The 16816-nt window shown below is 43.0% G+C and overlaps 1 protein-coding gene across 1 annotated transcript in view; it reads left to right on the top strand.

Annotated features, from left to right (window-relative positions):
* LOC120996158 (electroneutral sodium bicarbonate exchanger 1) overlaps positions 1-16816 on the top strand; it is a 247924-nt gene that overhangs the window by 156488 nt on the left and 74620 nt on the right. The window contains exons 7-8 of the mRNA XM_040425910.1: positions 4886-4977; positions 10605-10762. Of these exons, the coding sequence (XP_040281844.1) occupies positions 4886-4977; positions 10605-10762 (250 nt within the window). The remainder of the gene's footprint in view (positions 1-4885; positions 4978-10604; positions 10763-16816) is intronic.

Raw genomic sequence — 16816 nt, 5'->3', positions numbered from 1 at the left:
TATGAAATTTTTTCAGTTGTTTCACACTTGTTTGTTATGTATATAATTCCACATGTGTTAATTCATAGTTTTGATGCCTTCATAGTCATGAAAATAAAGAAAACTCTTTGAATGAGAAGGTGTGTCCAAACTTTTGGTCTGTACTGTACCTCTGTGGGCTAATCAATTGTTGCTGCATATGCAGGTGGTTATGGGGGCAAACAGATGGCAGTCGGCAGAGGTCAAAACCCTTGGAGATATATATGACCAGGGAGTGTTAATGACGTTCGAAGCACTATCTCAGAAATACAACATCCCCCGTACTCCTTTTCATACCTATAACTCAGATCCGCCATACAGAGTAAATTCCCGAACACCAACACCACTATTTCTAAGTACCCACTCATAGGAATCGTCAAAACCCAGGGACCCAGAGGAATAGTATCAGTAATCTACTCACATTTAGTACAAGCAAAGGTCAGTGCTAATCCCCTCAGGGTAATAGACAAATGGAAAAGACTGATACCCACACTTGCAGAAGAATCCATAACAGATTTATTAGAATCACATTTACAAGTATCACCAGCAGCAAGGGTGTAGCTATAGGGGAAGCAGGGGAAGTGGCTGCTTTGGGGCCCTGACTCAGAAGGGGCCCATCCAAGATTTTGTCAGGGCCCCCTCAACAGTATTGCACAATGAAATTATATACAGTGACAGTATAGACAGTGTAGAAAAGGGATGGAACAGCTGCTGGGCCTCCCCCCTGTGCTGCTGCTGCCGCTGCCTCCGTTGAGAACGTGGAGGAGGGGAGGGGCTATGACCACTGCTCCACCAATGATAACTAATGTTGCAGAAACACATTGCCGGCAACCTGCCTCTGACAGGGCGCTGCGATCCGCGGCAAGTTAACTGCCGCTGATCGCAGCTCCCTGTCAGAGGTCGGGTGCCGGCAATGTGTTTCTGCCGCCGGCTGTGTTTGTATATTAAACGTTAATTATCATCAGTGGCCCAGTGTTAAAAACATTGGTGGCGCAGTGCGCCCTCCACCCCCCCCCCCCCCCCCCAGTATTAAAATCATTGGTGGCAGTGGCCGCAGAGTCCCCTCACCTCCTCTCATTGGTGGCAGTGGCAGTTTCTGATCGGAGCCCCAGCAGTGTAATCCTGGGGCTCTGATCGGTTACCATGGCAGCCAGGAGGCTACTGAAGCCCTGGCTGTCACCATGGTAATCTCCCTGTTGCTGTGTGTACTATGCACAGGGCAGCAGGGAGAGTGTGAGATCCTATTCACCCTCATAGAGCTCTATTAGGGTGAATAGGACAAGGGATTAAAAAATCCCAGCCCCTAAGGGGGGAAAATAGTTTTTAAATAAACTGTAAAAAAAAAACACACCAAAATATTACGTATAAATCACCCCCTTTCCCAATTTTACATATGAAATATATAAACAATAAATAAATAAAATATTACATATCGCCGCATCCAAAAAGTCCAAACTAATATCTCCTATGCGGTGAACGCCGTAAAAGAAAAATAAAATAAAAGCTGCGCGATTTGCCTTTTTTTTTTGTCACCTTGTCCCCCCAAAAAAATAGGATAGGACTGTTCGATTATGGGCCAGACATTCCATAAAATGTGGAATGCACGAGGCTTTTTTGGGCATTTTTATTTATTTTTGCGTGGTATCAAATGGTATCGAGTATCGCAATACTTTTTTATGGTATCAAAACCGAATCAAAATTTTGGTATCGAAACAACCCTACCAACTATACATCATCCATCAAACATATCTCACACCAACTAGGTTATATAGAATGGGTAGAGCATCATCCACAATGATGAAGGGAATTTTGCTTATTGGAAATTTATGTCTATCTCCGTTTTCCGTCCCTTCTATTCTATTCCTAGACTGTTGTGCTTGTTTCTCATATAACCCGATTATTCTGTGTATTATTACACCTCTACCCCAGGAGTAACATACAACCCTCGCAGATACTTATATATAAAAATAGTTTACTGATAACATAGAGATGACAAAGCAATAGACAATATACATAGAGATACAGATAACACAATACAGAGAGGACACCACCACACACAGCCACCTCAGTTCCTGCCCACCCTGGATGCTAAGCAAATGTGGCTAATAATGTGTATGTATATACAGTATATCCAGAGTCCACTAATATACAGTCTACTGGATCTACTCTTCTAACCAACTCACATCCAGTACCTGACCATTAGTACATGTACATATAGAGACTCATGCATAAACAGCATATATAATCTACTGGTAATACAATTGCACACAAATATCTATATGTACACAGATAAAGTCTACTGGGATATTAAACGTATATACATACCCACATAAGCACACATATAACTTAGCTTGCTCCTGAAGTGCTGTTGATCCAAGGGGGTCCAGGAAGAGACGAGAGAGCCCGACTCCCAAGTTTCACCTATATGTTCCTGTGTCCCAGTCCCCCAGCATAGACTCCACCCTGTAATCACCCAAATATCTTCCCCCATCTCTTGGTCAAGAGAATGTTGTTCAACTACTTTTACAATGTGCCCTTCCTGCCTTAGATATGCTAACAAGGGACACAATGCCACTGGCCATACTGATATCACTGAATGGGTGAATACCACTGGGTCCAATTATTAGGCATATTTGTGTGGTCATCGGGCTGAGGTTCTGGCTGAAAGCCATATTTCCTATAACACACAGCATGTCCACGGTGTGGGGAACTGGAGGCGGACTTCTGGCACATGTGGAGATGCAGCCCGATTGCTACATTCTGGGTGGACGTGACTGCTTTTCTCTCTAACTTGCTGCCGGTTCAGGTTTCCTGCACCCCCGAGGTTTGCTTGCTGGGAATATTGATCATTACATGACAACATTTTTGAGGGAGTCGTTATTTATGGCACATAAATGTATTGCTTTCAGATGGTACAACCCCAATACACCGAACTTGTCCATGTGGAAATTACAGATAAATCAGATTCTACCATATATAGTGTTGGTGTTCAAACTCCGCAATAAACCTCAAAAATGTAACAAGGTTTGGGGCCTGTGGTGTGGGTCACCCCACACGATGTACTCAACCTCGAGACTGCGGCATTCTTTATCAATGGCTCGAGGATCCATGGCTCCGTCGGTTTAATGGGGCCACCTGAATGTATTATACAATGTAAAGCCAGCCAAACAGAGCAGTGGGTGATTGAAGTAATTGGACAAAAAAGATTCTTTATATCTGTTTGTATTATGACATGTAACAGGAATGTATGATTTCGACTTTATTTCTCTTCTATTAATAAAAAGAGTTAAAAAAAAAAAAAAGGTGTTCCCAGAGGCTTCACATCCTGTAAAAAAACAACTTATTATAATCACTTCACCAATCGCCCCACTGCTGCCTTAAGATGGTGTAACAGTGCTGGGGTCCACTCTCCTCTTTTGTATAGACACAGCAGGAAATGGCTGGCATTGCCTCTCAGCCAATCGCTGGCTGAGGCGGGTCACCGTTGCTGAGCTGCATTCACAGCCATTTCCTGCTGTGTCAGTACAGGAGCAGGAAGTGAAGCACAGTGGGGACCCTAGCACTGTCTGAACAGCAGCGGCTGGGGATCGGTTAGTATGAGTTCTGTTTTTTTTTTAGATCATGCGCAGACTATGGAAACTTTTTTTTTTTTGTGCTGGAATACCCCTTTAGTAAGTAGCTGTTAAGTGCCTAAATGGGATAGAGTTTTTTTTTTTTATATGTGATAATACTGCAGCTCTGCCATGCCTCCGTTATGACACCTATAGGGGTTCATGGAACCCTACTGTACCCAGGGGCAGACTGTGAACTTAGTGGCTCTGGAAAAAAAAACTAAAAGTGGCCACATGCTGTAGAGGGGGGCAGCAATACCGCAGTCCTGCGCAAAATCCTGCCACAGTAATCAACTTTATTACCGTTCTGAGGACAGCGGTATAGTTGAATTCAGGAGGGCATCGGCGGCTTTCGGCCAAGTACTTAAGTACCTGATGCTCCTAGCATTAATGCTGAGAGCATCAGATTCTTACAGTATTTAATCAGCTGGTGGGAGGGCTGGGGTGAGCCCCTGGGTATTGGCCCACCAGGAAATCTCCCTGTAACGTCTATGGCCAGTCTGCCCCTGACTTTACCATCCATATGCCTCCAGTTTCATACAAAGATATATGCTCTAGAGCAGGGATGCTTAACCTGTGGCCCTCCAGCCGTTGTAAAACTACAACTCCCACGATGCCCTTCTGTAGGATGATAGCTGTAGGCTGTCAGGGAATGATGGGAGTTGTAGTTTTGCAACAGCTGGAGGTCTGCAGGTTGAGCATGCCTGCTGTAGAGGGTTTTCTGTTCAATTTTGTTTAAATCTGAATTTGCATAGTGTATGTTTGGGGCTATTCTCCACTGACGCATCTCAACGGGGGGTTCCGTGTACTTCTGTACAAGAGGCTTTGATCGGATTGTCTGAAACAAAATATTGCAGGGTATAGATGCAGCATGGGGGAAATTTCAGTGGTGGGAGATCAGGGGCAATAATTATTGGGTGCATTGGTACAGTATAGAGTTCATGCCAGTAGCAGAGATGAGGACGTGCAGCAATGCTCAGAACCAAAATGCTATTCTAGAAGACGCAGGCAGGAGAGAAAACATTGGGGCAGCTATTAAAATGAAGGCTTATCTGGCTGCTGCCTTCAGAATGGATTGAAGCCATTTTAATTGAAGATGACAGATGCTGGTGGAAAGAAAACATTGCCGACTGTGAATAGTAGTCCCTGGTCTATACTGAAAATACATGAAAAATGTGCATGAACAACCGTTTAATACATTTTCAGTCTTCACGATAATTGTCTGAGTTATTAATTTAAGTATTCTTGTCCCACAGGTCTGTCAGTCTTTCCACAACCTACCCCCTCTACTTTAGAAGTCAAAAATGGTGGAAGCCATGACAACAGCAGTGCTGTTGATCTAAGCAAGGTGGGTGTCCTCTATTAGAAGGTCTTGCAGAAGTCCAGGTTGACGATCATTTCTAATTCCATATTATCCTTGTTTAATGAATCTAAACTGGTATAGACTGGGCAGCTCCTTAGGGAATATTTACATGGGTAGTAATAGAGCCACACCGTTACAGCAAACCAAAAACTGTGGCCAAACAAAGCGGGTGTATTTTTCCACACTTGACGTCCTAGAAAGGAGTCAAGTCTAGGAGAATGTTTTCTACAGGGTGGCCCACGAAAAAATAGCCCGCCTCCAGTGATAGTATGACAAGATGAACGAGCAAGTGGATTTTTTTTATTTTTTTATTACCCACAAGCCACAAAAGATGATGAAAGTGGTCCCCATTCACATCTGTGGCAAATAGAATTATGTTGGCTGATACTGCCTTCAGCAGTGATGCTGCGGATAGTGTTTGTGATGTTTTCCTTCAGTTCCTCAAGGGGTTGTGGGTTGTTAGCGGACACTTTCTGGTTTAAATTTCCCCACAGATAAAAATCGCATGTGGACAAGTCTGGGGAAGTTGGTGGCCATAACCCCTTGCTCACCGTTCGCTCCTCCGTAAACAGTTCATGAACCGGTGCCAGTGAGTCCTGTGAGGTGCGGCATGTTGCCCCATCTTGTTGCAGAAAGCAGGACATTTTTTCTTCAGGTGTTACTTGGTTGTAAAACTGTTCAGAGATGTCCAGGTAAATTGCGGTATTCACAGTTGATTTGAAGAAAGTTGGGCCCTCTCTTCGTGTTCTTGGCACTGACATCGAAACGCCAATTTTCTGGTTGTGAAGTCGTGTTTCCTAAGCCAAATTTGAATTTTTAGCAGATCGGTACCTCGTATTCTGGGAACTTACATGACCTGATAAATGAAACCAAGCTTCATCCATCAATAAGTACAGCAGTCAGCACCAAGTCCAGTAATTTACACGTTTATCTTTGTCAGACTCTTCCAGGTACTGCGCACACGTTATTCGGCACGGTTTCAGGTTCAGGGATGGCAGCACTCGCTGACATGACGTTCATGATACATCACCTTGCTGAGACAGTCTTCCAGTTGATTTTTGGGGGCTACTTGCAATCCGCTGCTGAATTTCATGCACAACTTCTGCCGTCCTGATTGATGGAGGCCTCAGTTTCTCAAGTTTTCAACAGAGCCAGTTTGATGTCTAATCCAAACCAGACTCTGAGTACAACGGTTAGCTGGTGGTTTTGTTCCTGGGTGCTTGTCTGCAAAGGTCTCTTGCTTTTTTTCTTTAATCAATCTGCTTCGCACATAGCCTTCTACAATCACTATGCACTGTTCCAGGGAGAACACTATCTTTCTGACACAATAGGCCACTTATATCAAACTGAATAATAAATGTCTTAGTTGCCCCTAGCAGCCAATCAGATCTCAGCTTTCAGTTCCTACAGGGCTCTGAAAAAAATGAAAGCTGAGCTCTGATTGGTTGCAATGGACAACTAAGACAGATTTACTATTAGGCAGTTTGATTTGGAGATATTGGAGGCCGGCTACTTTTTCATAGGCCACCCTGTAGAACTGTTATCGTAAATACTCCTTGCTACAGAATATATGTTGCTATAAGAGGGGTGCTCTATGGTGAACTATAGGAGATTAAGGCCTATATACTATTCTTGCATAGAGGTCACCTTGGTCTTGGCTGTCTTGGTCCACTTCTGTTAAAATCTGTACAGAAAAAATGTGTGTTGATTTTTGTATATTTTTTATCATTTATTTACTGGGTTTCAGTTCTACATCGTAAACTTTTCCATAGAAAGTCTACCTGTAATAAAGCATAATCGTTTTCCACCAGTGCCTAGTGTCCTTATTTATAATACATGCTTCTGAATTCCCTCCATCCCCATCTCCTCCCCCAGCAGTCCGTTTGGTTGAAGAAAAAAAACTTGAGCACTGCTTAGGTCTTTTTTAAATTTGTAAATGACGGCCCCTTCCCTCAATGGCTTCATAGGGGACCACCTACTAAATCTGCCCCTTGTCCCCACCCTGTATTTATTATGTGCTGTATTGAATAGTGAAAACTGGAAATTCTCATTGTAATTCTTCATTAAAGGCTATGAACACGTTTGGGACATATCTTTTGTATTTAATTGTGCTTACTTTGGGTTAAAAAGCATTTTTCCAATTGGGGTTTATGAAAAAATTCCCACCGTTTGTCTTCTACATGTATTATTTACTCTGTGGACTGTTCTGTGCACTTTCCACTGAAATCCAATAGAGAGCTGCACTGACGGTTTAATGTTTTTCCTTAGTGAAGCAGAATTATGATCAGTGTGATAAGACTTCAAGTTAAAAACGTGTTTGAGCTGTCAGCAGAGTAGAGATAAGGACTACAGATCGAGGCGACAGATGAATTTCAGTGAACAGGAGAAAGAGCTGACTGCACAGGCAGTGGAGCCCGAAGATTGTGGAAGATAAATGGTTAGGCTAGTTTCGCATCTGCGGCATGAATTCTGGCAGGATGTTCCAGCAGAGAATGCAAAAATGGGCAGAATTGGACGGACACACACTGCTGCACGCTGTGGTTTACGTCTGGCCGATTCCTGGCATTGGTGGTCGGATCTACGTGGCTGGAGATGTGAAACTAGCCTAAAACACTTTGAATAAAAACCAACTGGGTAAATAGCCCAAAATAAGTACAATGCTATAATAATAATAAAAAATACTCCCAAAGGTGTCCATAGCCTTTAATGCGCTCTTTAATTCCCCCAATGAAGCTATTTCTATTGGCAGAACGGCCAATAGGAATAACTTTCTGCCCTGCTTCTTTGGAAAGGAGCAGGAGCAAGGCAGTATAGTTGAGAAGATTCTTTCTGCAGAGGAAGTAAAAAAATAGTTATTTTGTCAGCTGCCGGTGGGAAAAGGAGACTGATTTTGTTCAGAGCACACCTCCTGCACTAGGGGAGGGCAATATATGCCATATGCACGATATGAATCTGTGCAACGATTCAGATTTTGTCCATATCGCATATATCGCCGGACTGCGATATGACCACAGAGCGGTAGTGAATTGAAGAAGCTTCTCACCGCTCCGTGGCTCCGGCTCCCGACTACGCAGTCCCCACCGTGCTGTACTGGAGTGGCCAGGGCCTGGCGTGCACACAGCTTTAGCCCGCTGGCTGACGCTGTGTGTGACGTCAGGTCCCGCCCAATGCATGCTGGTAAGAAGACACGACACCTGCAGACTGCCGAGCACCCTGCAGGAAAGGTAAGTATAGCGATTCTTCTGGGCAGGGCTGGAGGATCGGGGGGATGGGGGGGATCTATTTGCAAAGGGGCTGTACATAGGGCTGATCTGATGGCACTGGATCTGGGGGACATGTCTGATGGCAGATGATGGCAAATGCCAGGCTGATGGCACTGGCTCTGGGGGACATGTCTGATGGCAGATGATGGCAAATGCCATGGGGCTTGGGGCTGATGGCACTGGCTCTGGGGGACATGTATGATGATGGCAATTGGCAAATGCCATGGGGCTGATAGCACTGGCTCTGAGGGACAATCATGTATGATGATGATGGCAAATGCCATGGGGCTGATGGCACTGGATCTGAGGGACTTGTCTGATGGCAAATGCCATGCGGCTTGGGGCTTATGGCACTGGCTCTGGGGGACATGTATGATGATGGCAATTGGCAAATGCCATGGGGCTTATGGCACTGGCTCTGAGGGACAATCATCATACATGATTGTCCCTCAGATCTAGTGCCATCAGCCCCATGGCATTTGCCAATTGCCATTATCAGTGTCAAATGCCATGGGGCTGATGGCACTGGCTCTGGGCCACAGGGGGACAAGTATGATGATGATGGCAAATGCCATGGGGCTGATGGCACTGGCTCTGAGGGACATGTCTGATGGAAAATGCCATGGGGCTTGGGGCTGATGGCACTGGCTCTGGGGGACATGTATGATGATGGCAATTGGCAAATGCCATGGGGCTGATGGCACTGGCTCTGAGGGACAATCATGTATGATGATGATGGCAAATGCCATGGGGCTGATGGCACTGGCTCTGGGCCACAGGGGAACAAGTATGATGATGGCAAATGCCATGGGGCTAATGGCACTGGCTCTGGGATAAGTTTTGTAATTTTTTTATTTTTTGTATACATACAGAAGAAAATAATATATCACAATATATATCGCATATCGCACATGCTTCAAATTATATCGCAATATAGATTTTAGGCCATATCGCCCACCCCTACCCTGCAGCATAGATCAGTAGCAGCATCAAGAGGGACACATTGAAGTGAAAATTGTTTATACTAGGAACACTGAAAATTACTTTAAAGGTATGTTCCCACTTGGCAGATACCCTTCGGCTGTGGAATTGTGGGCGGAAAATTTGCAGCATATAACAGTACCAGTATAATCATTAAATATTTTGCTTCTGAATTGCAGTAAAAGCTTTGGTGGGCGTCCCACCCTGTTCAGCCATACTTTATATCTGCTATTATTCTGGACTTCTGGTGTGAAAACGATTAATGTTTATATGAGACTCGCTGAGAAACTTTACAGGGTGGGAAAAAAATAAGAAGCTGAGAAATTCTCACGTTACCATTTCCCTGCCATTCCTGGAGCCCCCACCAGTTTCTGTATCCTGACCTCCAGTGATGACTTTTGGACATGGACATTGTCAAAACTTCATCCCTGGAATAAGATTAAGAATGCCCCTTTTTTGTGTACATTGAATATATTTACTGTATATTCCTGCGTATAAGACTACTTTTTAACACATGAAAATCTTCTCAAAAGTCGGGGGTCGTCTTATACGCCAGGTATGGTGGGCGCTGCAGTGCCGGGACGCCCGAATTATCAACAGAGAGAGCCCGGGCTATTGCCTTGTATCCCCAGCAGCTGAGAGCTGCGATGTAACCCACGGCATATGCCCCCCCTGCGCTGTACCTTGTATGCCTCCCCCCTGCTCTGTACCTTGTATGCTCCTTGTACCGCCATCCTCCCGGCCACTCGCATCTCGCTCCTACGCATGTGCGAGATTTCATGCGGCGAGCGTGGATACACGGGATCCTCACGGCCGCTCGCATCTCGCTCCTGCGCATGTGCGAGATCTCCGTGCGGTGTATCTAAGTGCGGCTCAGATGTGCATATGTGAATGTGAATATGAAGAATAACATAACAAAAACATGTTCAGGGTATACGTGGCACATGTTTAGGGTCTGGGAGGCAGGGAGGGAGGACAAGGAAGGTGGTGGGATGCAGGGATGGTGGTGATACCATGGGATGGCGGTGGTACCTAGGGATGGTGGTGGGATGCAGGGATGGCAGTGGTATCTAGGGATGGTGGTGGGATGCAGGGATGGCAGAGGTACCCAGGGATGGTGGTGGGATGCAGTAATGTACTGCTGTGTGTTGAAAAAGGGGTAGTCTTATACGGCGAGTATATCCCAAACTCTATATTTTCAGTGTAAAAGTTGGGAGTCGTCTTATACGCCCAGTCGTCTTATACGCCGGCATATACGGGTAACTTTTTTTTTATATATGTGTATGCATATTTAGGTAAAGCTAGACCTATTTATGCAAGTGCAACAATCACTGATCCTGATCCTATACATTTCATGGTTACTTTAAGGTGGATCTTCATTTCATGAAAAAAATACCCACAGGAGCAGAAGCCTCCAACGTACTAGTTGGAGAATTGGATTTCCTAGAGCGACCAATCGTAGCCTTTGTCCGTCTGTCCCCAGCAGTTCTTCTTACTGGACTGACAGAAGTCCCGATACCTACAAGGTGAGTAAGACAAATCGTTTGTCCCATGAAACAACTGGTCTCTGTCAATCCCGGGTTACTGATTGGTTATTGATAGAGCATCTGAAAATGTATGGAAGGTCTGCATTTGCACATTGTGTATTTGCAGAAGTAACATGTATTGTCTTTACAAACTGTGTGTTCTGTCATCCAGGAGCAGTACTTACTTTTACTATATTTTAAGGCGTCACCACATGGTCTGCTGGAAATAAGGAGCAAGTGACAACTTGTTATTTCCCAATTATTAGTCAGAGCTAAATTAGCACAGCCCTGTCCACACCCCAAGCACAGACTTTCCCATGTGCATGACAAAGGTGCAATTTAGATTTAGACCTTGACTGTTTGATCCATTTTTGCCATAAATATCTGTCTTTATCTCTATCTATCTATCTATCTATCTATCTATCTTTATCTCTGTATATATATTGTCTAGCTATCTCTCTAAAAGCTCATATACAATACTATACTGTCAGCCTTCGGTGAGTTCGGACAATCCTGTAATGTGTAGGGGAGTTCCGGACTCTGCCCCCGACTGAATATTTTCGCCCTATCCTATTGTTCTCCCAGAAGACAAGCCCCTGACAGAGGTGTCTTCTGGTGGCTTTCTCCTCCCTCCCCATAGAATACACATACATGTTTGGCTGAGCTAAACGTTGAGTCGTTAGGGAGTTGATGGAGATAGCTGTCGGTTGAACGATGGATTGGCCAACAGCGGTTAAATGCGTATACGCCCAGCTTAACACTTTCTCTGTGTCCTATCTTCTCTGCTTCATTCCTCGCCTAGATGACTTGCTAGCAGGTTCACAATGGTGGTCTATTTTATTTCAGTTTTAATTGCCTATATTTCATGCCAGCTCCTGACTGCTATATTTTATTTTGTTGGCCTTCTGTTACTCTGAGACTGCTGAGATCTTTCTCCGCTTCGACCGCATTCTTCCAGCCAAAAATTCTCATTACCTCATACCAAGCTGCCAAATTACCCTTTTATTTATGGCATAATTACGTACATATTGAGACTCCAATAAATTAAGTTTATATTTTGCCAGATTTTTGTTTAAGGTTTTTAAGAAAAAGAGAGAAGTTGTTCAAGACTTCAAGCATAGTCATATATTCATGAATTAGTGAACTTCTGAGCATTATTATAAGGGGACACAAACCAAAAGAGCAGTCACATCTGGACTTGCTGTATAAGGAGGGGGATAATGACTGAATGCATCGGTCAGGTCTACTAAAGCTTGTGCTGCACAGCCAATTGTCACACAACGACATCAGGTCATTTCTCATAGCAAGGCTGGTTTTGTTTTTGTGCCTGTATTATGCCTGAAAATCCACACCCATTAATGCGACTTATGACTGGAAATAATAGCACCATAGGGATACAGCAGATACGGCATTGTGTTAGTTTGAAACAGGCCGAATTCCTTAAAGTGACATTGCAGAGAAGTGGCATACATTTCCACAAGTAATGCATTTAAATTTGTATTGTACTTTGTACAGGTGAAACTCGAAAAATTTGAATATCGTGCAAAAGTCCATTTTTTCCAGTAATGCAAATTAAAAGGAATTGCATTAATGCAGTTTAAATTAGAATTTTGTGAAAAGGTTCAATATTCTAGGCTCAAAGTGTCACACTCTAATCAGCTAATTAATCCATACCCCCTGAGCAAAGGGTACCTCAAAATTGTGACTTTGGGGTTTCATAAGCTGTAAGCCATAATCATCCAAATTATAGCAAATAAAGGCTTGAAATATCTCACTTTGCATGTAATGAGTCTATCTCTTATGTTAGTTTCACCTTTTAAGTTGCATTACTGAAATAAATGAACTTTGCACAATATTCAAATTTTTCGAGTTTCACCTGTATATAGTATTACTGCCATGCAATACTTCCTATGGACTGTATCATTTGACAAAAGACTTTACATAGCCCCCAATCTAAACTTAACGTGTGAGTTCATATATTCTTTATTTACTGAAGCAGTATGAAGGACGACAGATCTGGATCTGTAGGACCTACCGTGGCTGGGAAACACTGGCATGTGGCACTTACTTTACCAGCCACACCAGTATTAGTGTAAACTTCATTACATTTCTAAACTTTTCTATACCTCAGTGAAAAAGAGAGCTGTTAGTAATTGCTCTTCCTTTAGCAATAAAATCCTCAACTAATGCACACTAAGGTTATGAGGTTGTCAGGGGCTGGATATAGTGTATCCTGCTAGCTCAAGACTCCACATAACACTATATAATGTTATACAGGCTAATCTCACTGGACTTTAATAATAGACTGATATTTCCTCTTCTGCAGAGACCACTTTTCAGCAGTCATCTCATTATGACCACAGGCAAGATTACAATGACAACACCTCTGTATAGATAATACAGAATCCACTATTCACAACATGTGATGGTCGCAGCTCACCTCCTCCCCCTCCCTGCATAATGACCTCTGCACAGATCATAGAGCATTGAATATTTCCTGCCCATTGTGCCTGTGGCCCATGTGGCAGCTGTAACAGCAGCTCAGGCAAGATACCACCCCCAAAATCTGGCATAAAAATATAATTAATAATTACCAACAAAATAAAAACTGATAAGAATATGTATCTTTATCTGGTCTTAATTGTACTGCATTGCCAGTAGCAGGTTTGCACGCCATGCCGTACATCTACAGCACAGTGATGCCGCCTGCTGAGTTGCGGAGCCCTGGCCATTAGCAGCAGATGTCAGCTGTAAGGTACAACTTATACCCCGTTGCAACACCTGCAGTCGGCAGTAACACTGATCGCAGGTGCTTAACCACTTAGATACCACTGTAAATAGTTGCCTTGGCATCTAAGTGGTTGACAAAGGGAGGGAGCTAATGTTGTAACCTGTCAGGCCCTTATACAACTGCATGATACCATTTTGTTATGGCACCTGGAGGCCTAACTTTGCTTCTGGGTTTGCCAGCTACTGAAGTCAAACCCTGCATCTGGTAGGGCCTAATATGCAGTCGTTGTAAAGCTGACAGGTATACTACATTGCAATACAGAAGTATTGCAGTGTATTATAGCAGTGATCCAAGTATTGTAAATCCCTTAGTGGGACTAAATTAAATAAACTACACATAATGGGTGTCTTCACGTCCGTAACGACTCAAATGAAAATGGTCATGTTTGTTTTCCTGCACAGTGTAATCCAAAATGAGAAATAATTCCAGAATTGCTGTGTTTTAGACACGTTCAAAAAAAAGGAACCAAAAGCCATTAAAATGTCATGCTTTCCCCTATATGGCACTAATAAAAACTACAGCCCATCTGCAGTAGCAAGATAGCTACGTAAAGGCTCTTTCGCACGAGCGGATGTCCCGCTCCAGACAGCAGAGACATGGAGCATTAACATGACTGATAATGCTCCGTGCCTCTCTGTGACCTTTTTACTACAAAATCACGGTGACAACTTTATCTCACTGTGATTTTGTAGTAAAAAGATCACAGACAGGCAAAGAGCATTATCCATCATGTTAATGCTCCGTGTCTCTGCTGTCCGGAGCGGGACATCCGCTCGTGTGAAAGAGCCTTTATTAGAAAAGAATATGGCTTTTGTTTGTTAGAATTTTGTAACACAAAAGACTATTATGGTGCAAATGTAATAAAATAAAAAAAATACAATATACTGTACATTTGGTATTGCTGTGATCGTATCAACTTGCAGAATAAAGTGTCATCATGATCTATGAACCCCATAAAAAATAGAAAAAGTTGATAGACTTTCTGTCCCTGCTTTATCATGCCTGCACTCCAGGATTCTGGCTTCAAAAAGTCGCAAACTAGGATTTTTGCGACTTTTTGCATTTTTGCCACTCCAGTTTTGTAATGTGGGTGTGCTTAGCTATGTTAATGAGTTTCACTCCAGATTAATCATTGAGACTTTTTTTTTTAAAGTCCCAATCTCACTCCAGTAGGAGGGTGAAGTAGGAAAACTGGAGTAGCTTTTCTAGACAAAAGTGTACGGTTTAAGAATAAGACAAATTTCTGAAACATGTTACTTTTGATAAAAGTGGCATAAGGTAAGACAATGCAGACTCAAGCAAAACTGATGTCAAGTATTCCTCTCATGATAAATTCCCTCTTCCACGTTCCCTGCCAAAATGTATGTGGTACTAATGTAAATTTCAGCTCATCTTTCAAAAAATGAGCTCTCACACAGAATAAAAAGGATAAAGTTATAGCTCTTAGAAAATTATTTCTGCAAAAGCCAAATGGCACTCCCCTCTGAGCCCATGGAAATGAGCAGTGTAGCCAGCGAAGGAAGCAACATGGATAATAGCAATACATTAGTAAGTGCCTTGTATTAGCTTATTGTACATGATAAAGGGCTCTTGCTGAAGAGAGACAACCCCTTTAATTCACCATGCAATGCACATGACTTTATTTATTCATTCACAAGCTGTCAGAATTTTAGTGCACACATGGCACACTGATTTCTGTGGGGTCGTGCACTCATCAGTGGTTTTTGCGGATCTGTTTGTCCTACATTATTGAATATGTCCTATTCTTTGATATTGCCGGTGTGAATTGTCCTTTCTGTTGATGGGCATGAGAGAAAATATGGAAGGTATGCATATTTTTTGCTAGATGAAATACAGACCTGTGTGTATGAGGCCTTAAAAATTTACTTTTAATTGCTTCAAAAAAAGAATGGATTAAATTCCAAAATCTGCAAGCAATTTTCAATTTTTAAATTTCACCTACATGTTGGGTTAATTTCTTTGAAGGAGGTAAACAGGTTAACAAACTTCTTAAATGCTGTTTTGAATGGTTTGAGGGGTGCAGTTTTTAAAATGGGGCGATAGAGGGAGGTTCCTAGTATATAGGCCCTTCAAAGCTGCTTCAGAACTGAATTGTACCCTACAAGTTTTCTTAATTTTCTTAAAAATGTAAAACACTTCTGCTAAAAGTATAAGCCTTCTAACATCCCCAGAAAAAAATTATGTGCTAAACTCCCAACACTTGTGCTAAACTCCCAACAGTGCAAGTGAAGATGGCAGCTGTAGTGTACTGGAATGGAGGAGACCGAGGGATTTGCTTGGTCACATGATCTTCCATAAGAGGCCATTTTCTGGACAGAACCTTTTTGTGGACAGCTTGAAACACATTGGAGCATATCTTAGGAAAAATAAAAAATGGTGCACAAAGGCTAAATTAGTCAGTGTCATATAGTCTTCTTACAAACACATTCATCAACAGTAGCCAGAAAGTGGCCAATCCCTTTAACCCCTTCCCGACACATGACGTAATAGTACGTCATGACGGCAGGTGACTTTTCCGCATTTTGACGTACTATTACATCATGGTGATCGGGCGGGCAGGGGCCCTGTAAAAGCCGATGCTGGCGGATCAACCCCTTCTATGCCGCGGTCAGCGCTGACCGCGGCCTAGAACGCATTTGCGGCAGGTGAGAGAGCCCATCGGGTCCCCGCGCTGCTGTGGTGTGGACCCGATGGTTGAGAAGGCAGCCCGATGTCTTGCAGAGGCTGCCCAATGCCTTGCAAGGCATCGGGACCTGCCTTCTACGGAGGCCGAGAAGATCTAGCCCAAGGCTGGTTCTGCTAGGCAACCTGTTAGTGTATTACTCAGTGGAATACACTTACAGACAATGCATTACAATACAGATGTATTGTAATGCATTGCAGAGGGGATCAGACCCCCAAAAGTTGAAGTCCTATAGTTGTTTTTAATAATAAAAAAAAAAGGTTTCAAGTAAAAAAACGCCCCTTTCCCCTGATTTTATAATTAAAAATAGAAGAAAAAAAAACACATATTCCTCAGGTGAACACCATAAAAAATAAAAACAGTGCCAGAAAAAAGCAATTTTTTTGTCACCTTACATCACAAAAATTGCAACACCAAACTGTCACCTCATCCCGCAAAAAATGAGACCCTACCTAAGGCAATTGCCCAAAAAAATAAAAAAAATATGACTCTCAGACTATGGAGACACTAAAATATGATTATTTTTTTGTTTAAAAAATGCTATTATTGTGTAAAACTT

The sequence above is a fragment of the Bufo bufo genome, chromosome 3 (genome assembly GCF_905171765.1).
Source record: "Bufo bufo chromosome 3, aBufBuf1.1, whole genome shotgun sequence".
NCBI classification, from domain to species: Eukaryota; Metazoa; Chordata; class Amphibia; order Anura; family Bufonidae; genus Bufo; species Bufo bufo.
The sequence above is the reverse complement of the archived record's forward strand: the minus strand, read 5'-3'. Positions and strand labels throughout refer to the sequence as shown.